We start from the raw sequence: 26,188 nt of genomic DNA, 5'->3' as shown, positions 1-26,188 counted from the left end.
TTATAAAAATTTAATTATAAATTTATTAAAATTATAACAACATACTGAAGTAATTTAACTGTTATAATAAGATGAATGGTGAGTGAGAGATTTCACACCTTCAAAATATTATTTTATTAATTTCCTTTGAGCCTATGCTTACTCAGTTTTGCCACCTCAGCAACAATGTTTTCCACACATAAATACATGTCATCACGAGAAAATCATCACTTTAACTATCTGAATCTAGTTCGCGAAATGGTAGTGGAACCGCTTTTACTGCCCGAAAATGCCCAACATTGTTTAGATGCTCATTTTCCAACCTGTTCCACATAAGTAATTTTAATATGATTTTGTTCAACATTTCACTACTTTGTAAATAAATACGGTCAAGAGGAATAAAATTACATTAAAAGCCTTAACTTTATTGAGTGTATATAAATGGCTAAACTACTAATTTAGTTTAAAAAATTATGATACAACAATTTATTAGTTCCTCGAAAAAAAAAAGTGTTCATGTCCTCTCAAATAAAAATAATAAAAACATCTAAAACTTAAATAAAAAAATTAGAAATAAAATAAAGTAAAATTAATTTAGAGATAAAATTTATAATTTAAGATTAAGGCTTAAAATTTAGAGATTAGAATTTAAAATTTATAATTTAGTTCTTAAAATATATAATTTAAGGTTTAAAATTTAGGATTTATAATTTAAAATTTAAAATATTAGATGACAGGTGTCTGAAGGTAGTAGTCAACAATGGTGACTAATGGTGACTAGCATAGTGACGGTTGATTAATTACTAGTAGCGGGTGGATAGAATTATGGTATTAGAAAAAATGAGAAGAAGTAAAAGAGAATGAAAGAATAATTTCAAACGAAAAATTGTAATTTTTTTATTGGACTTATTTGTTAGGTTAATTTTTGTTAGCTAAATGATGTTGGTTTTTTTTTTTTTTTTTGGTTAAGAAAATAGTAAAAAACTTATCAATAGTTTATTAATTTTGTTTTAGTTTAGAGGTTACCCTTGAATATTCGTTTGATAGGAAACAATAAGCTAAGGTTAGTAGATTTTAAGAAGCAATGCTTAGTTTAAAAAATATTTTGTAAAAAAGAGAACATATGTTAAATTGTTTGCATTCTAGTCATAGTATTTGTAGCCATAAGCTTTCTCTTTGTTATTCACAAATACTTTCATATTATATCACTTTAGTTAGTTGTGGCATCGGAGCTGGGCATCTTATAGCCCTAATTAAATGAAATCAACGGATTGAAAAAGAAATTCTTATTAATTGTAAAAATAATAAAATGTAAAAGGAAAAAGTGTAGTAGAAATTCTAAAATGCGTGAGAATATTGCACCTGTAGAAATTCCAATGTCCTCTTCGGATAACTTCCAATGAAGCCAACAAAAAATCTAGTAGCCTTGTTTGAATAGGCCCCACTCTCAGATGCATGATGGTTTCCACCCAAGCCACTCTTAGGACAACATTCAATGCCTGAAATCCAAATCCAATAATCACTTCTTATTAATTACAAAATTAAAACATTACAATTTTAATGACGAAACTCCATCATCAAGTATTGAAATGATTACATTGTATCAACATTAGTTCTCCTCAAAAATTCACTCAAAGCGAATACTGATTTATCAAGCAAAGAGTGATTTGATCTACGCTTTTACTTTTAATAATTTTTATTTTTAGAATGTTATAAATAAAAAAGAGAAAATAATAAAAAATAAAATTTTGTTTCTGTTTTTATTTTTTATTTTTTTCACAAAATATTAAAAACAAAAAATACAAATACAAATCAAATGCAGCCTAATATTTTAATAATCAAAATGACATTTCATATCCAAAACTCTATATAGATATAGGCTTTGTTTAAGTTACTATCTCTAAACAGAATTACAAAAACAAAGCAACAAATACATATTTTATCTCCATTTTTAATAAGTATAGAAAATATAAGAATTTTTTATTTTTGAGCAAAAAAAAAATTATATTATTGTACCATTATTTTAAAAGCCTGATCGAAAACTGAAAACTAGTCAGGTTAATTAAAGATATCAGTCACCAAATTAATTGATTAAACTGGTCTGATTTTTTAGCATTTAAAATAATAAAATAAAAAATTATTGTTTAAAACATTATATATACTATATATAAATATATTATTTTATATATTCGATTCAACTTCAATTAAACCTAAATTAAATTTTTAAATTTTTTAGCTTTAGTTTTATGGGTTCGATCACTAGTACGATTTTGAAAAGTTTGCTTTGTACTTATTTTTTTGTTTGAAAGACAAAATACAAACGCATAGTGCATATGCTTTTTATGATACTTAGATAATTGGTAGAGAAGTTACCATAGAGATGTAGTATATGGTTTTATTCTTGAGAATGAGATCATCTCTGAGCCATGGATTCTTAGAGTTAGGATTAAGAAGGCCCCAATCCTTGACAAAATCCCAATAGAGTTGATAAAGTGTGGCCACCACAGAAGTGACTAAGACCATAGCAAACCATAAATGGTTATCTTGCCTGCTATATGTCACTCTTGCCCCTGCTGCAACCATTGCTGAAACATACTTCCCCATGTTAAGTAAATGGTTTACATCGCCATCATCAAACCATCGCCTTGTACACTAGTACAGAATGTGGTGTTAATTGATTACACAAATTTAGTACCAAACATCAATTAGTATTTGCAAATATAGTAGCAATAATATATATAATTAAATTACACTTGTACTCTTTAAGGTGTATCAAAGTTACACATACTAGCTACCACTCACTCCCCTTGCATTATATTCATTCTATTGTACCGCTAAATTGAAAAATCATTTTTACCTTTTGAATTTTACATACATGAATGATGGAGTATGTACAAAAACAGAATAGCAATAAAATAAAATAAATAGCTCTGATTTTTATTTTTAGCTTTTTGGTAAAAGACATTTTTGTCTTTCCTTAATTGAACAAATTAAAAAAAAAAATATTAAGATTATTTTTGTTTACAAGCACGATACATTGAAAAAAGGACAAAAATACATAAAATCATATGTGACAGATAAGACATTAACACAAATATTAGTGTGTTATAAGATATTGAATTAGACAATTATTGTATTTTGTATTTTTCTTTCCTATAAATTTTTATAATTATATGGTTTATTATTATATCTTTTTCCTTAAAATTTGGACGAGGAATAAAACAATGATAAAATAGATTTTTTATAATTTATTTTATCTCATATTTAGTTCATCATAAAATAAATACAAAACATTAATTTTTATATTTATATTTTTTGAAGTAATGTTACATGTATATTAAAATCAGCCACCAAAGTCAGTTACTAATATAAAAATATATGTTGAAATATAAATACACATTAAAAATAAATTAAACCACACATGTATTTATACACAAATACATTAATTACTGATTTTAGTGACGAATTTTAATGTACAAATAATATTTTTATATTTTTTGTGTCATATTTTTAATATTTTATTTTGTTTTATTCTCAAAACTAAATTCAATCTAATACACGTGCGAGGTCATGTAAAAGCTTTTCAACATTAAGGCCAGGTATTCTAAGTGTGATATACTATTTTAGTGCACAATCAAACCATATTACTAATTACCTGCAATGCGCGCCAATAATATGGCATAAAAGAGATGATATAAGTTAATTCAACGTATAATCTTCCAGAATGGCATGACTCAGGACGGTGTGTTCTGAAAGTTCTAGCAAAAATGTGGCAACTTGTTGTTTCCAAATGCCTTAGCAACGGAATCTGTAACCATATATAAGACAATAATTTCAATGTTTATAATTTAATTATATTGCATAATTACAAGTTTAGATTGATTAGGATAACAAATTTAAGGACAAGTTATAATCAAATTCGTTCTAGGCTGCAATAATATATAGTATAAAATATTATTACCTGACTAGTTAGCTGGTCGGCCATAAAAAAGTCTACCAGCAGAACCTGTAGAAAACATTGCAAATCAACAAATATTACTCAATGAAATTTAAAAGAAGAAAAGAAAAAAAAAATTTCACGTTTGGTACTATATGGAAGCACTACACGTCTACACGCTTAGTGTGTGTTTGGATTACAGTTTGCAAATGGGAGTTTACATAAAATTGATTTTGCAAACTTGATTTTGATCAAAAGTAAGTTTGTGTTAAAGTGATTTATGTTTGGTAATTTTTGTATCAAAATGGATTATAGTAAAATAAATCCTGTTTGGCTTATATCATTTAAAATCACTTTTAGATAAAAAATTACTAAAATAGACATCAACTTAAATTTTTTTTTTATATTATCCTATTATTTTAATTTAGATATTTAAATATATCTTATTAGTTAATTTTATAATAAAATTAATATTTACTTACTAAAATAAAAATAACATATAAAAATAGATAAAATATATTTTTAAATAAAAATAAAAATTTAAATTATATATATAAAAGAATATTTAATCAAATATGTTATATTTTCTAAGTATTAAATGTTATTTTAGTATTTTTTGCATCATACTCTTATTCTAGTATTCTCAATAATCTTATTCTTAATATTAATTTGGAATCCAACGTTTATGATTTTATTATTATTTATGATTAATTTTTTATTTAATTTATCTTTTTTAATGGAATCATAATCTATATTATAAAAAATTATACTAAAACATAGTATACGAGAATTACAATTATAAAAGAGAATACTGAAAATAATAAAAAAATTAAATATTTACTTTATATTGATTGAAACAAATCTAAAAGTTCTTAATGATCTTTTATATAATATATTTTTAGTATTTTTTGTACTCGTTTTTTAGTATGTTATAATTTTTTACTATTATTATTATTTACAGTTAATTTTTTGTTTAATTTACTTTGCCTAATATAATTAATAAATTATATTATAAAAAGATAATAACAACCATAATACACAAAAATCACAATTATAAAAGTATATAATGTCAAACAAATAGTTGAAAAAAATAAAAATAATAAATAATAGAAAATAGAACTCATATAAATAGAAATAACAAGAATTTTATGAATAATACAATAACATGTATAAAAGATAAAGTTGGTAAAAGGTAAATAAATTATTAGTATCTATGGCTAAAAGCCAGTTAAAAAAACGCAGAAGCTACAAATAGTTGCTTCTTGTAAACGTGATTTTGACAGCAAAATCACTTCTGCGTTCATGAGAAAAAAATTTGCCAAACCAAAAATTGAAGCTTTCAAGAAATTTAAACGTACTTCTTTCCTTCAAACGGGTTTCTCAAACACACCCTTAAGCGTTTTCCATCTAAATACGCATTTTAGATTAGCGTTTTCTATATGGAAGACCCTTCTTGGTTAGATCACTTAGATGCCTCTCAAATAGCACGTGAAAAAAATGAGGTGTCACGGTAATAAAAAAGAGTGGCCTGTGTTGTGATAAAAGTGGATGACCATGGATAACCACGCAAGGCTTAGCTGGATTTCATTCTCAAGACTAAATGAATCCATTTACAAGACAAATGGAAATAAATGAAAGTTGAAAGTGGTATCATTCTTCATGTATAAATAGCAAGCATCCTCGTATGCTTTTACACACACAGCAATAAAAGAAAGCTAATATACTCTCTTTCTCTTCTTACTAATATTTCTCTCTTTTATGTTGCAACCAAATACCCTTCTTCTTATATTACTATTACAATTCTTTCTCTTCTTTTATTTTATAAGTATTTTAAATTCTATTTTCTATTACTCTTTACATATAATATTAATAGCAATATTAACCATCTTTATTATATTGAGATAGTGTCAAATGCAAATTTCTCTCTCTTTATTTTTAATACTTTTTCTTATCTTTGTATATATATATACAATACAACATATAATATTATTATATATATAAAAATTATTGAGCTAATTATATTAATAATAGAGTCTTCTATTTTATATATCCTTTATTTTACAACACGTTATCAGCACGATGCTCTGATCAAATCTTTAGGAAGACTCAGGTAATATTTTCATTATGTCGAAGCTCTCTCATCTTGAATTCAATGCTCTTGATATATCTGGAAACAATTATTTATCATGGATATTAGATGCTGAAATCCATCTTGATTCAATGGATCTTGGAGATACCATTAAAGCTGAGAATAATGCATCCCAGAAGGATAAAGCTAAAGCCATGATTTTTCTCCGTCGTCATCTTGACGAAGGATTGAAAAATGAATATCTTACATTAAAAGATCCTGCAAATCTTTGGAAAGACCTTGAAGAAAGGTACAATCATCAGAAAACGGTGATACTTCCTCAAGCCCGGTATGAATGGACGCATTTGCGTTTACAAGATTTTAAATCTATAAATGAATATAATTCTGCAATGTTTCGAATCACCTCACGAATGAAATTGTGTGGGGAAAAAATAACTGATCATGATATGTTGGAGAAAACTTTCTCAACCTTCCATGCCTCGAATGTGCTCCTGCAGCAGCAGCATCGAGAGAAAGGGTTTAAAAAATATTCTGAGTTAATTTCTTGCCTTCTTGTTGCCGAACGCAACAACGAGTTGTTATTAAAAAATCATGAAGCGCGCCCAGCTGGCGCCGCCCCATTTCCTGAAGTAAATGCGGCAAATCATTACCCCAGAAGAGGTAAATGGCAAGCTTTTAATAACAAGAAAAATTATGGAAGGAAAAAGAATTATGTTCAAAAGAGAGGATCTCACCAGAAGTGGGACAAAGAAAGGAATATCGGGCAGAATAAATTAACCGAGGAGAAGTGTTTCCGCTGTGGTGGAAAGGGCCATTGGTCACGTACCTGTCGTACCCCAAGGCACCTAGTCGATCTTTACCAGGCATCTTTGAAAAAGAACGACAAAGGAAAGGAAACAAATTTTGTTTCAAATGATGCTGAGAACTCCACCACTCATTATGATGTATCTGATTTCTTTGAGGACCCTGAAGGAAATATTGGTCATTTGATCAATGATGGAATAGTTTAATATGTGGGATTGTGAAGTATATATGTAAATAAATAATGTAAAGAACTTATTGTTAAGTTTTATTTTCTATGTATTTAAGTTTCAAATGTGATGTACATAAATAATGAAATATTAATATGAATTTTGAAATTATTAAATGTGTCAAATTTTAAAATAAAATTTTAGTATATGACATTATTTTATGTACAGTGTTTCTTAAAAAAATAATTCTGATCAAGTATTCAATTTAACTGTGCATATTACTCATTTTATTATTTGTTTTTGAAGAATGGCAAGGATATGTAATGAAGATGTATGCCTTGCGGATAGTGCAAGTTCGCACACTATTCTCAAAAGTGATATATATTTTACCCATCTTGTGCCAAAAGAGGAATATGTTAATACTATTATTGGCTCAGGCAATGTGATAGAAGGCTCCGGAAGAGCTGTAATTTTGTTTCCTGGAGGAACAAAATTTATAATAAATAATGCACTATTATCTACCAAGTCTCTGAGAAACTTGTTGAGTTTCAAAGATATTCGCCGAAATGGATGTCATGTTGAGACGATGAATGAGGGAAATCATGAGTATTTATGTATCACAACTCATGATTCAAATAAGAAAGTTATATTAGAAAAATTACCCTCTCTTTCATCTGGGTTGTATTATACCAAGATTAGTGCAATTGAATCACATGCCACTGTAAACCAGAAGTTTACTAGCCCAAATGAATTCATAACTTGGCACGACCGTTTGGGTCATCCGGGAACAACCATGATGAGGAGAATTATTGAAAACTCTCATGGACATTCACTAAAGAACCAGAAGATTCTTAAAACTAGTGAATTTTGTTGTGCTGCATGTTCTCAAGGAAAGCTAATTTTAAAGCCATCACCAGTAAAGATTGGATTTGAGTCTCCTGAATTCCTAGAAAGGATTCAAGGTGATATATGTGGACCTATTCATCCACCATGTGGATCTTTTAGATATTTTATGGTCCTAATAGACGCATCTTCGAGATGGTCACATGTGTGCTTATTATCTTCTCGCAACCTGGCGTTTGCGAGATTATTGGCTCAAATTATTCGATTAAAAGCACAATTTCCAGAAAATCCAATTAAAGCAATTCGTCTTGATAATGCTGGTGAATTTACTTCCCAAGCTTTTGATGCTTATTGTATGGCTAATGGAATAAGTGTTGAACATCCAGTAGCTTATGTTCACACACAAAATGGGTTAGCAGAATCACTTATTAAGCGCCTCCAATTAATTGCTAGACCCTTGCTTATGAGAACAAATCTCCCAACCTCGGTTTGGGGGCATGCTATTTTACATGCCGCAGCACTTATTCGTTTGAGGCCAACAAGTTATCATCAATTCTCTCCTATGCAATTAGCTTTTGGCCAGCAGCCAAATGTTTCCCATTTAAGAATATTTGGGTGTGCAATATATGTTCCCATTGCACCACCTAATCGCACCAAAATGGGACCCCAAAGAAAATTGGGGATATATGTTGGATATGATTCTCCCTCTATAGTGAGGTATCTTGAGATACAAACTGGTGATGTGTTTAAAGCCCGGTTTGCGGATTGTCATTTTGATGAATCAAAATTTCCAACATTAGGGGGAGAGAATAAGCTTCCTGAAAAGGAACTTAATTGGAATGCATCATCGTTGATGCATTTAGATCCTCGATCAGGGCAATGTGAACTAGAAGTTCAAAAGATTATACATTTGCAAAGAATAGCAAATGAATTGCCAGATGCATTTTCCGATACAAAGAGGATAACCAAATCTTACATACCAGCGGAAAATGCCCCAATTCGAATTGATGTCCCAGTAGGACAAATAGCCACGGAAGCAAATACACGCCAGAAGCGTGGCAGGCCTGTCGGTTCCAAAGATAAAAATCCTCGAAAGAGAAAAGAGGTAAATTCGATTCCTGTTGAAAAAGACATAGTAAAGACACCAGCAGTTGTCCAAAATTCTGATATAACGCCAGAAGACGTTCAGGTACCTGAAAATTGTGAAAATGATGATATCTCAATAAATTATGTCTTTACAGGAGAGAAATGGGACCGAAATAAGACAATTGTCAATGAAATATTTGCATATAATGTGGCATCAGATATCATGCATGAAAGTAAGGATCTTGAGCCAAGATCAGTCGAAGAATGTCGACAAAGAAATGATTGGCCAAAATGGGAAGCAGCCATGAAGGCTGAATTAGACTCACTTGCAAAACGTGAAGTCTTTGGACCTATAGTCCGTACACCTGAAGATGTAAAACCTGTTGGATATAAGTGGGTATTTGTGAGAAAACGAAATGAGAAAAATGAAGTCGTGCGCTACAAAGCCCGACTTGTGGCACAAGGTTTTTCACAAAGGCCCGGTATAGATTATGAAGAAACGTATTCCCCTGTAGTGGATGCGATAACTTTGCGTTATTTGGTCAGCTTATCTGCATATCATAAACTGCATATGCATTTAATGGATGTGGTAACAGCCTATTTATACGGCTCATTAGATCGGGATATCTATATGAAAGTCCCTGAAGGATTAAAGATATCTAAACCATCCAATGAATATTTGCAAGGGTTATACTCAGTCAAATTGCAAAGATCTTTATATGGTCTAAAGCAATCTGGACGAATGTGGTATAATCGTTTTACTGAGTATCTGACCAAAAACGGATTCAAGAATGATGATATCTGCCCATGTGTTTTCATAAAGAAATCTGCATCTGGATTCGTTATAATTGCTGTGTACGTTGATGATTTAAATATCATTGGGACTCCTGAAGAGATTCCAACAATTATAAAAACTCTAAAAGAAGAGTTTGAGATGAAAGATCTTGGAAAGACTAAATTTTGTCTCGGCCTGCAGATCGAGCATATAAAAGACGGGATCTTTATTCATCAAACAACATACACAGAAAAGATCTTGAAGAGATTTTATATGGATAAGTCACATCCATTAAGTACCCCAATGATCGTAAGATCTTTGGATGTGAAAAAGGATCAATTCCGTCCTAAAGAAGAAAATGAAGATATCCTTGGTCCTGAAGTGCCATATCTTAGTGCCATTGGAGCACTAATGTATCTTGCTAATAATACGCGACCTGACATATCATTTGCTGTAAATTTACTAGCAAGATATAGTTCCTCTCCAACCAGAAGACATTGGAGTGGAATCAAACAAATTTTTCGATATCTTCATGGAACGGTTGATATGGGATTGTTTTATCCCTATGGATCCAAATCACAACTAGTTGGCTATGCAGATGCCGGATACTTGTCTGATCCACATAAAGGGAGATCTCAAACAGGATACCTGTTCACATATGGTGGTACAGCTATATCTTGGAGGTCCACAAAACAGACGATTGCTGCAACATCCTCTAATCATGCTGAAATATTGGCGATTCATGAAGCTAGTCGCGAGTGTTTTTGGCTGAGGAGTCTGATTCAATATATTCTATCATCATGTGGACTGATTGATCATAAGATAGCTCCAACCGTCCTGTTTGAAGATAATACAGCATGCATTGCTCAACTTAAGGGTGGATACATCAAAGGTGATAGAACAAAGCATATTTCTCCTAAATTCTTCTTCACTCATGATCTTCAAAATCAAGGGACGATTGATGTCCAACAGATCCGCTCAAGCGACAATCTGGCAGATTTATTTACAAAGTCACTCCCAAAATCCTTCTTTGAAAGATTGGCACATGAGATTGGGATGCGTCGATTTCAAGACATTAAATGATGTCGACAAGAGGGGGAGACTGTACTCTTTTTTCCTTGGTCAGGTTTTTTTTCCCATTGGGTTTTTCTTGACAAGGTTTTTAATGAGGCAGTCCCTATCACTAAAGGATATTGTACTCTTTTTCCTTCACTAAAGTTTTTTTTCCCACTGGGTTTTTCTTTAGTAAGGTTTTAACGAGGCAATAATCCTAAATGGTCATCCAAGGGGGAGTGTTGTGATAAAAGTGGATGACCATGGATAACCACGCAAGGCTTAGCTGGATTTCATTCTCAAGACTAAATGAATCCATTTACAAGACAAATGGAAATAAATGAAAGTTGAAAGTGGTATCATTCTTCATGTATAAATAGCAAGCATCCCCGTATGCTTTTACACACACAGCAATAAAAGAAAGCTAATATACTCTCTCTCTCTCTTCTTACTAATATTTCTCTCTTTTATGTTGCAACCAAATACCCTTCTTCTTATATTACTATTACAATTCTTTCTCTTCTTTTATTTTATAAGTATTTTAAATTCTATTTTCTATTACTCTTTACATATAATATTAATAGCAATATTAACCATCTTTATTATATTGAGATAGTGTCAAATGCAAATTTCTCTCTCTTTATTTTTAATACTTTTTCTTATCTTTGTATATATATATACAATACAACATATAATATTATTATATATATAAAAATTATTGAGCTAATTATATTAATAATAGAGTCTTCTATTTTATATATCCTTTATTTTACAACAGCCTGGTACGTTATTTAAAAAAAAAACTCACATTTCTCTTTTCTTTTTAATAGTTGTTAATGTTAATTATTTAACCGAGTTAATTATTAATTTGGTATACGAAAAATTTAGCTGCTAATAAAAAAATTCTTAAGAAATATTATTGATAAGACAGTTCCTGAATAATTTAAAAATATAACAAAAGAAAATAAATAAATATTATATTTTTTATAAGTAATAAAAAAATTTTATATTTAACAAATGACTTATTAAGTAGATAAAAAAACATTCGAAATAAAATTTAATCTCTAGATTTTTTTTTATTTTTTAAAAAAATACGGTTATTGACAATATATTTTCTTTTTTAAAAGATTCGCTCGTCAGAAAAATTATCAAATTTTAAGGATGAACAGATTTTATTTTTTTAATAATGATTCTAAAAAGTTATATCAAAATTTAATTTCTAAAATTATTTTTTAGAATATATATTTAATATCTAATTCTTTTTGTCGTATTTATAAATCTTTTAAAAATTTATTTATTGTTAACATCTTTTGAAATTTATTTTATCAACAATGTAATCTTTTGAATACCATTCTGATTTATTCTTATCTAAATTAATTGTGAGAACAACATTTTTTGATGAATTATTATTAAAATATTGTAAGTGATTAAGTGAAGCAGCTTACCTTATAAAATGGAGAGCAGGCAATGTTACGAAGAACACGGAGGAAGCAAAATCGAGTTGGGCGATAAAAGAAGTCGAATGGACAAATGAGCAAAGCTATGAAAGACTGCAAAATAAGATTTTGTTAGAATTAACTTCAATACTATACTTGTGCTATATTAGAAATCACTTTTCTAAAGCCAAGTGTGTATATGAATTTGAAATTAAACACAAATGTAGTCCAAAAAAAATTAAAACACTAACGAATTAATTAATAAAAAATAATATAAGGGGATAAAATCTCCAATTTTCATTCATTGTTTTATAAATCACGAACCAAGTTATCATATTTTTTAAATTATTAATCAATGTGTTATGTTTTCCTCACAAAACATTATATATTAATTTTTTAGTGATGATGCCAAGATCACGAGATGTTAAAAATAACATGTCTCCATGTTAATTGTGACAAAATAAAATAAAAATAATATTATAGCAATAAAAAATTTTATTATTTTTTTAATATATACTTGACCAATAAAAATATTTTTATATATTAAATTCTAAATTCTAAATTCTAAACTCTAATAAAATAAAAAAGTATTGGTCCAAAGTATTGATTAATATTAATAAAAAGAATGTTAGGGACCAATTTTTTTATTATCAATATTAGCCAATACTTTTTTTTATATTCTTAAGATTTAAAATTTATAATTTAATATAAAAATATTTGTTTGTCAAGTGTTAACAAAAAAACAAAAAAAATATTAGTTATATAACATTAATAAAAAAAATTATCCCATATTGAACTGTTGCATATTCATAAATAACAATAATAATATAAAAAAATCGAAAATAAATTCTAAAAAATGTAAAAAGTTTGTTAATGAATTCTAGAAAGGGTAGCAATAAAAATTTAGTTGAAAAACAAGCATGTGGTAGTTGTAGACTAACCAGAAGAAGGATTCCAGGAATTGCATCAACTTGGTTAGGAGAAAATGCAGCAGCCCTTAGAACAAGATGTATGACCATTGCTCCAACCACAGTTGTCATAAAAATGGTGCACATTAGAAATGCATCTCTATGCTTTAATGCTGTGCTTTGTGAGAATTCAAATATGAAATTATGGTTGATTCTTGTTCCCTTCCACATGTACAAGTTGCATCCATACATAAACAAGTGTAGACTAAACAAGGCAAACACACTGCACAAAAAAATTATTGTAACTATTAGTGAAAGTTATCATCACATTATGGTTCCTTATAATTGCAAAGCTGAGTTATTAGAAAAACTATGTTTGACTTAACCTAAATTTGTTAGGATTTTCCCTGTCCTTTTTTATAAAATAAAATGCAGAAAACTGTCATTTTTACCCATATCTATGTTCTATCTAAAAATATAATTATCATCAATGTATAATATAGTACCAAATGCAGAGAATAATATTTTCCTTTTTTTTTTCTTGGACAGAATACAAACATGAATGCGTATATATTGGTTTTTCTAACTGATTTGGGCCTTGTAGAAAGCCCTTAAACTAAACATATGAGAATGAGACCACACTGACAAGGTAGCCCATAAACAATACACGCCATCAAAAATATACCAACCAAAAAATATTTCAGAAACGAAACAGTTCAAAAGCATGACAAAAAAAAAAACAGTTCAAAAGAGATAGATTGCATCAAAAGAAAATAAAAGCATGGTACAGAACACACCCACAAAAAAAAAAAAACATGGTACAGAAATGTGAATCCAAACGCATTTATGTTGAATATTTGTTTTTACTGGCAGTGCTATAGCTGAGCCTTTAGTTGAGTGACAAAATATGCTATTTATGTTTTAAATTAAACACCTAATAATTATTATTTTTATCAACCACTAATTTTAATCTATAAGCACAGACACTTCGTTGAATTGTTGTGTCTGCGTGTCGGACACATTTCGGACACGACACTTATCGACACTTATTGACACTCGTTCGACATGCATGTCCAAACGTGTCTTGATAAAAAATAAAAATATCTTCTCCGAACACACTTAGACACACCTAAATACCATCAAGTGCCCGCATATCTAACCTTATTCTTAACATATATCGTTGAAATGAGTTTAGAAATAATATATATTATTATTTATTAAAATAAAAAATATTTTAGATACTTTTATATAGTTAAAAAACATATTAAAAATAGTTAAAAAATTATTTTATATTTTAACAGCAATAAAATATCAAAAATTCATTGTAATTTATCTAAAAAATATTTTATATTCTATATATATGCCGTGTCCCCATGTCTTATAAAATTTTAAAATTCGTGTGTCCGCGTGTCCCGTGTCGTGTCGTGTCCTGTGTCCGTGTCAGTGTCCGTGCATCATAGATTTTAATATTCCATAACAGTAAATTTCCTTTTTCAAAATTTAATTATATAATCTTATAATATTCAAATAAATAGTTATAATACTAATTGCTTTTATAATCATAAAATATAATAGATTAACATAAATTAAATGTATGAATAGATTTTAAGGAATTTATAGAAAGGATTAGGATATGCAATATTAAACAAGTTGGTTCACACTTTGTGGATCACTGAGATATCAAAATTAAAGAACATGTGTGAAGTAAGACAAAATAAGAAGCATGATGATGACCTGAAAACAGGGTAGACACTATCCATATAAGTTGTGTCTGTACTTGGAGAGAATATTCCACACAAATGGGCCAATATTGCATATATACAGAACAACGATACAAAAGAACCTGTGCATAACCCTACAATAAAATATAGAACCATTAATAAAGTGATCACATATTATTCATCAAAAGGGTAGTGATATTGTTATTTCCGAATTATTATTATTATTATGTGATTTTATAAATTAATCTCATTATTATATGTCATTTTCACGCAGGAGTATTTTTTAGATTTGTGTGAATCTTTGTATATTTTTTTTATTCAACTTATATTGAATTTTTTTTGGGTCAACAAAAATTAATTTTAATTTTTTAGATCATAAAAACTCTAATATTATATCACGACATAATTTTTTTAATATTTAAATTAATAAGAAAAAACACATAAATAATAATATCACTAACAAAAAATCATATGCTTTAACTATAATTTAAAAAAAATACATATAATAAAGGAGTGACATTATTGTCAATTAAGATGAATTTAAAATTTGACCTAGCTATAATTAAGCATAAAATGAATTGGCTCACCACATTCTCTTAGTGAGTTAGTGGCCACCGGTTAAATTGCAATGGATGAAAATTCTATTGGGCTTTAGTGCTAACACATGAAATATTGCATTATAGTTTGAATTCTATAAAGAACATTGAGATTTTAATTTCAAACAATATGTACGAACCAATAAAAATTCCTAAAGTTATTATATATCTTAACGAAATTTTAAAATATTTTAATAGCATTATCGGGAAATAATAATGGGACTCGCTTTATTATTTTTTAAATAACCACAAATATATTAGTAGTTTTTTAGGGTTGGTTTGGACCAATTAGGACTTTAGGAGAGAGAGGCAGTGTATTACCAACAAGGAATGTCACCATGTGAGAAGCTTTTTGTTGTTGGGGCCTTAGAAACTTCATTGCTTTTTTTCTATCATTGTTGGCAAAGTGCTTTGTGAATATGGATTCCACTTCGTCCATTAGTCTAACAACCTTTAATTAATTTCAACTAAGATTATTATAATAATACAAATAATCACCATTAGTCAAATTATAGCTACGCAATAATATAACCCATTCTCCTAATTCATATATATATATATAAAAGTAGAAATGTTATCATAAGATCCAAACAAATTAAACATGATACGATAAAAATGTTGATAAGTTGTTTGTTTATTTTTGGGTTTAATTATTCTATTAGTATCTATGGTTTTACCATATTTTTAATAAAATTTTTATAATTAAAAAATTTATAATTAAATTTTTATATTAGATAAAATCTTGTAGTTAAATTTTTATTTGTTGTTATCTTTTTTTTTCTTAAAAAAATACAATATATATAATCCTCAAATATTTACTTTTAAAATATTCTATAATTCATTATAAGTCAAACACATAAACAAATATTTAAAACTTCTTTTCTAACAAAAAAAAAAAGAAATGACCTAATTAAAAATTTTAATTTAGTATAAAAATTCAATTATAAATTTTTAAATTATAAAGATTTAACTTAAAATTTGATAAAATTATAAAAATTAACAGAATAATTACCCTTATTTTTACAATATTGCTTCGTTCTAACATAATTAACGTGATTGTAAGGGGAAAAAAAGGACAGATACCTTATCAGAACTAACGAAATGGGACCTCTTCACTTCTTTCAAATAATTTGTGGAGGTCTGTTGGCAAGAAACCTGAATGGGAAAATAAATTGGTTATATAATTCATATCATATCATGAAAATATACCTTAATAAAGAGTTAATTAGCATAAATATAAATTGAACTCTGTATGCATAATTGTTCGGATGTGAGTTAAATAGTTTATGTCCCATTATTCTGTATAATTATATTCTTATTCATTATGTATCACTCGATCATAGTGCGTGAGTATATCCACTACAAAGATGGGTACAGTCAATAATACTGAGAGCAGAGGCTAAAATGCTATCAATTTCAATTATGATGGTGACTTTGATATTTTGATTAATTATTATGCATTAAATTAAGTTGTTAATTAATTTTAATGATATGACTCCAAACATGTAAGTTAATTATTATATCTTTAGTCTATCTTATACCATGTCATGATACCACTCATCCCAAAAGTTTCAGCTAATAGAAAAATATAACACTAATAATCTATAAACCTCCATTGTACACATTGTATAAATATCTCATTGGCTCCTCATACTTTCCCATCTTATATACACATATATCACCGAAAAGTAATATTTACACATGCTCATCATTATTAGTCAATACAATAATAAGCAAAATTATTGTATGATATGAATGAATAAATATATTACAAATCAATTTAAAATAATAAATGTTAAATTATTTTAGATGTATTTATTTTATTTGTGAAGTCAGAGTACATGACATTATTGTTTAGCCATATACATAATGCTAATGTTTATTTAGAAGAATTGAAGCAGATAATAAACTGATAAAACATGACATTAAATATCTAGAAGACTGATTGAACTAGCTAACTTAGCATGGGTGATTATTGTTTTATAAAACTTTAATTTTCCAAAAGTTAAAGATGTTTTGTCAAGCAAAAATAAAATTGAAAAGAAAAGGAAAAGAAAAAAGAGAAATAGATATTTTTAAATAAGTGATGCTATTACCATAGAAGCTTCATCCTAGTATTATCCCTAAAGAGACAGAATGCAAAAATCACACTGAAATGTGTGTCCACAGTCCACTATATATATATATAGCTAAAAGTATTTAATTTGAAGGCACACCTTGTCAAATTTTTTCAATATCTTCGAAAACGCCACCATATTTAGTGAGCTGCCAAAATAAGAGAATAATGTTGTTAGAAAATAGCTATCTCATAAAAGGTGCTTTTAGAAAGTACGTGTACTAATTAATTAAAACTTCATATTATATAATTAAGTAAAGGAATCAAATAAAAGAAAAAAAAGTGGTAAAAGAAATTGTAGCAATATATAGCACACCTATGTGTGACCAAAGAAATTAAATGAAGCTATTTGGAAATAATACGTAAAATTGTTTCAGAAAGGAATTTAAAGTTTCACATTTTAATTATATAATCCCAGCATTTATTATGCGCCTACTTGTTCAATTAGTACATCACAAAGGCAACGATTTTTATTTGCACCTTCCTTTTCTAAATTTCAATTCTTTTCCTTTTTTCCTTAATAGCAAAATGTTTGCCACAAATTCCCACTTCCCTCCCAAAAGTATGTATGTGCTCGATAAAAGTATAACATTAAAGTGTAGGTTTGATGAGTTGTATAAAAGTGTTTATTATATGAATATTATGATTATATATATTATAGGTTTATAACTAGTTGATATAAATTGTGAATTTTATCAATGTCACATCATTTTAGTGCAATTTCTTAATGATCACAATTCATATAATACAAGATGGTGTATTTTTTATTTTTATTTATCTAATCATTATTTCAATCTTTTATAGCTTTGGTGTGAGCAATTTGGATTTGGTGACCATATTTGTCGTGATTGTATTTGTTAGGGGGTGGCAGTTCACATTATTAGATAATTCAGATATCCTTCTTCTTTAATAGAAACGTCTTGGCCTATATAACCCAACTATCATTTCCTACATCTACCAAAAACAAATCTTATATATTACGTGGCACTATAAACCTCCATGCAATGCAAATAAACTTCGTTACATTCACATATAGCCTTACTTAAATCCTTATCTATCCCTTAATCCAATTCAAGGCTCACACACCTCCCCAAATTAACGTCTCACTCTTTCCTCTACAACACTACTACTATTAATATTTTTCACACCACAACATAATATACATTATACTAATAGCCCAAACAATAATAAAATTAGTTATATAAGGAGAGTATTTGGAAACCAATATTTTTAGTGAAAACAAAAATTTACTAGTATTAGTCCATATATTAAGAAAAAAATTTTAATTTTCTTAATATTTTTCTGAATAAAATTAAAGAATTAGGTTTCATATGTAATTTTTTATATTTCCATATTATATATATATATATATATATATATATATATATATATATATATATATATATATATATATATATATATATATATATATATATATATATATATATATATGTTCTAGCTAATGATTATAAAAATATTGCACCTTGAAAGATAACTCTTCCTTTTCTTATCTAAACAAAAGGAATTCCTACTTTAAAATTTATGAAAAAATGGATATTTCTATTATTTTAAACTTACAATAATATTAAAAAACTAGAAACGCAACTAGCGTAGTGCTAATCAAGCAGCTGCTGCTGCTAATAATAATAATAATAATCCATACCTATACATAATTCAAAAACAATTTTTAACCATTGAATTATAAATAATTATTTTGTGTTATTATTTATACGTTTAAAAATTAATGAACAAAAGGTGCGGCTTTTTGGAAATGGCAAAGTGGTGGTAGTTGTAATAATAAATTAATAATAATAATGATGATGATGATGTAGTTAATTAATTAGAAACTAACCTGTAGGTTTTGAGAAGGCCAAGACCTTTATAGAGCTCTACAAATGCACTCCTAATCATTTTCTCAGCATATTGAACTTTCCTTTTGTTAATGAACTCTCCACCACCACCGGACCCTTCTTTTATGGGACTGTTCACTAAATCCTCCCATAACATGGAAGTAACCGCCGTGATGCTACGGCTTGGCGTGGTGGCCGGAATATCAATTCTTATTGCCATCTTAGCTTTTCCTTTCTTTGTCTTCATCCTTGTTGCTGACTTCACAAAATTCACTCCATTTCTTTCCAATGTTGTCATCACTTCCTCCGTTTGTGAAATCTCTGAATTGCTTTCATTATCTGATTCTCCTACACTTTCTGCACAACAAATTTTAATAATATATCATGCCATGAGAAGATCATTTCCTACACAGAATGGTCGCAATTAGGGTTATGATATTTATCCCAGTAATAAACCTTGCAATCATACTATATATTGTGACTACAATTAAATCCCGCAATTATTTGTCATGAATTTTAAATTTTATTTAGTGATTAATAAATTACAACATACATAAATAAGAGGGTATTTGAACTCTTAATGATTATTTAAGTAAACAAGCGAATTAATTACTCAACTATTAATAAAGAATTTGTATCTTTCATCTAAATTTTAGATTTTTATTTTAGAGGATAAAGTAAAATTTTTTATTATTGAATATTTTTTTTCATATTTTTTTTTGTTTCATTTATGAAATAAATGATGATAAATTATATTTTATTTTTTAAAGTAAAATTTAAAATTTAAAGGATCTAAATCTATTAATAAATATAATATAAAACCTATATGTATTAATTTTAAAAATATAGGTTAGATAGATTTTCTATCAAAATACAATTTTTTCATTAGACTGATAAATACTTTTTTCCAATATTAACTGATAAATACTTTTTTCCATAATTAGACTCTAATCATTAGACTACACCAAAATTGAGAGAGGCAATTAAAGAGAAAGACAGACGAGTTGGACAGCAAGAATTTTTCTTGTGCGCATGGAGAAGATACAATTTTGCATAGCTACAAACACTCACGAAAAAACATATTTTATGTGATATATTATATTATTTATTAAATATGTACTTCAATATTAACTTATAAGGACAGTTGTGGGACCACAGAGTCGAATCCAAGTCTGACGCCAGAAGAAACGATTGAGCATGCATGTTAACTATATAATTCAATATTAAGGACAGTTTCATGTGCATGCTAATGCTTTTCTTATGAAATATGGTAGCTGCCATGTGAAAAATGTTTTTATATAGAACATTGTAATTAAAATCATTAGATAATTTAATATTATTTGATTAAATTATTTAATATAATATATATTCACTTATCAGTTATTATTTTTATATATCAACATCACCATTAGTTAAACCCAGACAAATTAAAGTTAAAGAAAATAAGCAAATTAAAAATCGAAAATAACAGGGATATTTAATTTCATCCAAAGGAATTTTTATTTTGTATTTTAATACTATATTTTAGATTAAAGATATCTTTCCAAAGAAATTTACATTTTATTTCTAAGGAAAAAAAAAAGGAATAACATTTATTAGATAATAAACAGATAAATATAAAAATTGATATTTTTACATTTTAAAAATTATTTCTAGTTAGATTTAGAAATTTCCAAAACGTAAATTTAATAAAAATTAATTTGGTTAGATTAATAGTTTTTATATGAAACTTGTTATTATAAATTGATCAATACTAATTAAATAAAAAATTCTTTTAAGTTAGCTACAAAAAAAAAATCTTAATTAACACATAAAATTTAAAAAATAAATAGAGAATAATTTAGGTTATTTGTGAAAATTTATAAGATAAAATCTCAATACCAACGAAACCAATGTATTAAAAAATAATATCAAAGGAACAAGATTCGAAAACTAACTGGAAAAATATGAGTTCCGGGTAGGAGAATGAGGGAAAATTCCAGCGTTGAAAGCCTTGGGTGATGGATTTTTGCAACGTTTTTCGATGAGAAGTTGGTTGAGGTGAAGCATGATTTGAAGCTGCTTGTTGAGCATCTCCCCCCTCTCAAGAAACTCAATCTCTTGCTTCTTGTAAAATTGGTTCACCTTGTTAAGCTCCTCATCAAGGCTTGCAAAGAACACATGCACCTCATCTTCTTCTGAAAACAATTGAGCAAGTTCCGTTTCATACACTTCTTCCTCCCCATCTTCCATGGTTTTTCTCCTCACCTATATATATGCATGCATCACAATTCACAAAACTACATTAATAACTACTATTCATGATTATAAGAAATCATTGTAATTCTCTCTTCTTCTTTTATTTTTTTGGGATAAAAACTAGTATTTCTACTCGTAATACTATTACGAAAATATAAATCTTTTAAAATTTATCCTGATATTATAAATTATAACACAAAAAATTTATAGTATTAAACTACATTTACAAAATGATCGTAAGGAATAAAAGTATCCATCGACTAAAAAGACCAAGATCTCTGTAAGTAAAAATAAAATTGAATAACAAGTTTTTTTAGTTATTATTTTTATACGAAAGAATTTAATTTTTTAATAATAATTAATTTTAACATTCGTTATCTAAAATTTAAAAGAATTTAACATACATATTTTTTTATTTGATTAGGTGTTAATTTTGTTGCACAAATAAAAATAATTAATTTTTATGCTTGATATTTAAAAATAATATATATGTATATATAATTAGATATTAGCATAAAAAAATTATATTGATAATTATAAAATTAACTCAATTTTTTTAAATAATTGAATCTTGATTTTAACTTTTAATCACGACACTAGTATTTTTTTAAATTATATATAATAAATATTTGAAAAAAAGTAAAAATATAAATTAGAAAAATAAGTAGTATAAATTTAAAACTAAATAAAAAATATGCATATAATAATATTTTTTATTTAAATTATATTATGTTGTTAATTTTATGTTTTGTAGAACAGAAAAGTAGAGAAAATAGAGAATAAAAGAAAACAGGGAGAAGGATAAAGAAGAAGAATAAGAGAGAGTTTGTTAATTTTAAAAGTAAAAAAAAATTTTATTTTAATTATAATGAAAAAATATCTAGTGACATATTTTGATTTATTAAATTACTAATATAAAATATGGATTATAATTATATATAGAGTGGAAAGGAGAGAGAAATAGAAAAAAAGAGAGAGGTAGATAAGATAATATAAGAAGGATATTTACTAATTTTAAAAGAAAATATTTTTTTCAAAATTTTAATAAGAGAGTGTCATGTGTCACATTTTAGTTATCAAATTTGAATATTTTAATTTTAATTTAATTTAAATACAATTAGAGAATGTCATGTTGTCTATTTTGATTGTCAAATTTATAATTAGTCATTGATAATGATATATAAGAGAGATAGAGCGAGTGAAGGAATAAGAGAGATAGAGAAAAGAACGAAGAGTAGAGAGCTCTTTAATTTTAGAGGAAAAGATTTGATTTCAATTACAATTAAAGAGTGACATGTGACACATTTTAGTTGTAAAATTAGTAATATATGATAGATGCTTACTCTTCTAATTATATAAAAAATTTCATATCTATACAATTTTGATATTAAAATTTGGATAAATACTGTTTTGATTCTTAATGTTTGGGTTATAGTTTAATTTGGTCTCTAATGTTTTGAACATCTTATTTTTGTCCCAAAAATTTTTAAATAGATTGTTATTGTATACCATTAAATTTGACATAAATAATTAACGAAACGAGTGTAATAATATAGACATTAACAACATTATTGTTAAGTTATATCTTTTTTCTTGTGTTAGAGAAATATAAGCAAAATTTTCTTATATTATAATACTTCTTCTTCTTGATCTTCTTCATATAGTAGAAAAATTTTTAAAATTTTATCAATCAATCATCAACAATTTAAAATCAAAATAAAAATTTTTAAATTAACGATTGTTGATGAATTAATTTTATTTACGTATAAAAATTAAATATTACTAACTCTTTAATATATTAATTATTCGTGTTAAATTTAATAGTGTGATAATATTTAATCTATTTGAAACATTTTTGTACTGAAATAAGATATTTAAAATTTTTTAAACTTAAAATAAAATATTTAAAACATTAAAAATTAAATTAAAATTTAATTTAAATATTAAAAACTAAAATAATATTTTACCCTTCAAATTTTAAATGAATTTAATTTACGTACACCATTAGTGTAAAACATTCTATATATCACTAATCAAGTAATCAATAAACATGCATGTATTTCACTTACTAGTTATTTCAAAAATTGTATAAATATCTGGTTAAATGATGGTGCAATACTCTACTATGTAAGGTGCACAATAGTTTCATGATATGATATATGTATATGAACAATAATATGCATATATCCCACTAACGTCCGTACCCTTTAATTTCCTCTTTGCTCTTTCGTGAGAGAATGAGAAACTCCCAAAATTAAAGGGAAAAGGAAGCAGAAAATGGTTCCGAAAATATGCCACTGAGCCAACTTTAGAGGAATCAATGACTTTTTTAAATAATATAAATAACTACTAATTAAATAAAAATACATTACATTTTTAAATTATCTATTTAAATTTTAATATTAGAATAATTATTCATACACTTAGTAAAATAAACATCTAATATATCTATTATTCACATTGTTTAATATTTTCATTATCTATCTATACTTTTTCTATTATTAATGCCCTTCTCATTCTCTTCACATTTTTTTTTTGTGTATTCTCGTGCTTTCTATCTTTTAGACTTATTAAATACTATTACGTGCGTTTAGCTTTCTATTTCTCAAAAGATAATTTTAGACATATAATAATTTATGTATATTTTTTTATCAACTTATTAATTTGAAAAAAATGATTTTAAAATATATTAGAATTTTTATAACTTAAAAATTTACAATTCTATCATTATTTAAAAAGAATTTTAATATATGATAAAAAAATTATACAAAAATTCACAACTTAAATTTTTAGAAAAATCGTTTCATGATAAATTATAAAAAAGAAAAAATAATTTTGAATAAAGATGAGTATACTGCCATATAAAGTAAGAAGGATAATTTTGAAATTATGAATCAGATCAAAGAACCATTATTTAATTTTAATTAGTCTTTAACCATTATTAACTCAATATTATAAGTCCGCGCTTAGAAATAAAAAGTTTAATATCTAATGCCTAATTTGTATATATAGGTTAAATATGAAAACTTAAACATTCACCACATGATGAATTTCAAATATATATCTTTCAAAATATTTCATAGACATATAAAATCGAAATTAAACACAAAAATATTATATTTCAGTCAGTTAACAACAACAACAACAACAATAATAATAATAATAATAATAATAATAATAATAATAATAATAATAATAATAATAATAATGTTTTCAAGAACAACAGAAGAAACATTCCAATGGCACCACGAATTCGCGGTTTCACACGGTTACTATTAAGCGTAATTTGAATATTTGGTGATGAAAACATCAAAATGAAAGAGGGCATTGATATGTATGTTTTCTGAATTTTTGAGCAGAACAAGACACAAATCTGTAATAATCAAATAAACGAGCACATCATTGTGTGTTCGAAATGATATCACTTTACTTTTTTCTTCGATGTTATATGCCCGAAGAGACTAAAACACTACAAATAAAAAAGCAGAAAACCGAGAAGAAAAGGAAAAAAGAAAATCATAATCACACGCAATCATAAATCTGCTTATACTATACCTGAAAACACCGAAAAAAAATGAGCTGAAATTCACCGAAAAAAGTAACAAACAAAATAGACCCGGTTAACTATTTGTATACAAAGTTAGGTGATCTTAATCTTAATTATAAGATAAGATACGCCAACTTTACCAAAAATGTTATTAGATAATATATCTTTCTTCTTTTCTGGTAATAAACATGGTTCTAATGGTAACAAATTATAACTCAAATAATATAGTTTTCTCATCCTCATCTAGAAATCTTAGCTTCAAATCCCACTCCTAATTTTCAAAAAAATAAAAAGCACGGTTCTAATAGAATAAGGTAGAAAGAGGTTGCACGCGGTCACATGAGTATCGTGCATTGCTACGATGTGGAGCCCTATTACATGAATTAGCATATTGTGTACTAAAATTAATTATCAAAATCAATCTTGATGTATTTATATGTATTTATATGTAGCTAATATGATTGAATATCTTATATCACACATGCTGTGCACTTGTTTACGTATTAGAACGTATTGTCCTTTATGTAATTATGTGCGGAGATAGAGACTTTGACATGTAAATATGTAATATATATATTGCGGTTGCAGTTACTGTGTAGGCTGATATTATTAAAAATATATACCTGAATGAGGTCTTGCTTATTGTTATCTGAAGTGAAGCAGAACTTGTTGGCGACAAAGCGAAACGAATCGAAAATAGAGCGACCAAAGTCAGCAGCACTACTACCGCCACCACATGGCGGCGGTTGTTGATGCTTTTGAATTCGTGACAGTTTGATCCTCTTTATGTGTTTCTTCAGCTGCTTATAGTTGACAAAGGCTTCTTTCCATTCTGGTATTAGTTGTGCTTCAAGCTCCTTTGAGAACTTCACCATTTTTAGATTAATAATTATTTTTTGTAATATAATATATATGTATATGTATTTGTAGCTAGTAGTGGTGTGAAGGAACAAAGGAGCACTGAAGAAAAAGAAGAAAAGAAGAAGAGAGTTTGTGTTATTTTTGTTTATTTTTTTCTTTCTAAAATAAAGTTGGGGGGGGGG

The 26,188-nt window shown here is 27.0% G+C and overlaps 1 protein-coding gene across 2 annotated transcripts; it reads right to left on the bottom strand.

The window, feature by feature from the left end:
• LOC130960597 (phosphate transporter PHO1-like) lies at positions 1 to 26,173 on the bottom strand. Of its 2 annotated transcripts, XM_057886039.1 has the most exons (14): positions 25,769 to 26,173; positions 21,298 to 21,607; positions 19,363 to 19,717; positions 17,611 to 17,659; positions 16,478 to 16,549; positions 15,716 to 15,845; positions 14,812 to 14,932; positions 13,111 to 13,360; positions 12,179 to 12,283; positions 3,941 to 3,985; positions 3,635 to 3,787; positions 2,353 to 2,631; positions 1,342 to 1,478; positions 1 to 302 (listed from the first exon to the last, which is right to left on the bottom strand). In XM_057886039.1, the coding sequence occupies exons 1-14, from the start codon at positions 26,018 to 26,020 to the stop codon at positions 212 to 214; spliced, it is 2,349 nt and encodes a 782-aa protein (XP_057742022.1). In that variant the 5' UTR covers positions 26,021 to 26,173; the 3' UTR covers positions 1 to 211. The 2 variants fall into 2 exon arrangements, with proteins under 2 accessions (XP_057742022.1, XP_057742023.1); XM_057886040.1 differs by lacking the exons at positions 1 to 302; positions 1,342 to 1,478; positions 2,353 to 2,631; positions 3,635 to 3,787; positions 3,941 to 3,985 and adding exons at positions 6,224 to 6,496; positions 6,740 to 6,971.
• Between the last annotated feature and the right edge of the window lie 15 nt (positions 26,174 to 26,188).

This window comes from Arachis stenosperma, chromosome 2 (assembly GCF_014773155.1).
Source record: "Arachis stenosperma cultivar V10309 chromosome 2, arast.V10309.gnm1.PFL2, whole genome shotgun sequence".
In the NCBI taxonomy this organism is placed as follows: Eukaryota; Viridiplantae; Streptophyta; class Magnoliopsida; order Fabales; family Fabaceae; genus Arachis; species Arachis stenosperma.
Note: the sequence above shows the minus strand (reverse complement) of the source record. Positions and strands in the feature narration are given on the sequence as shown.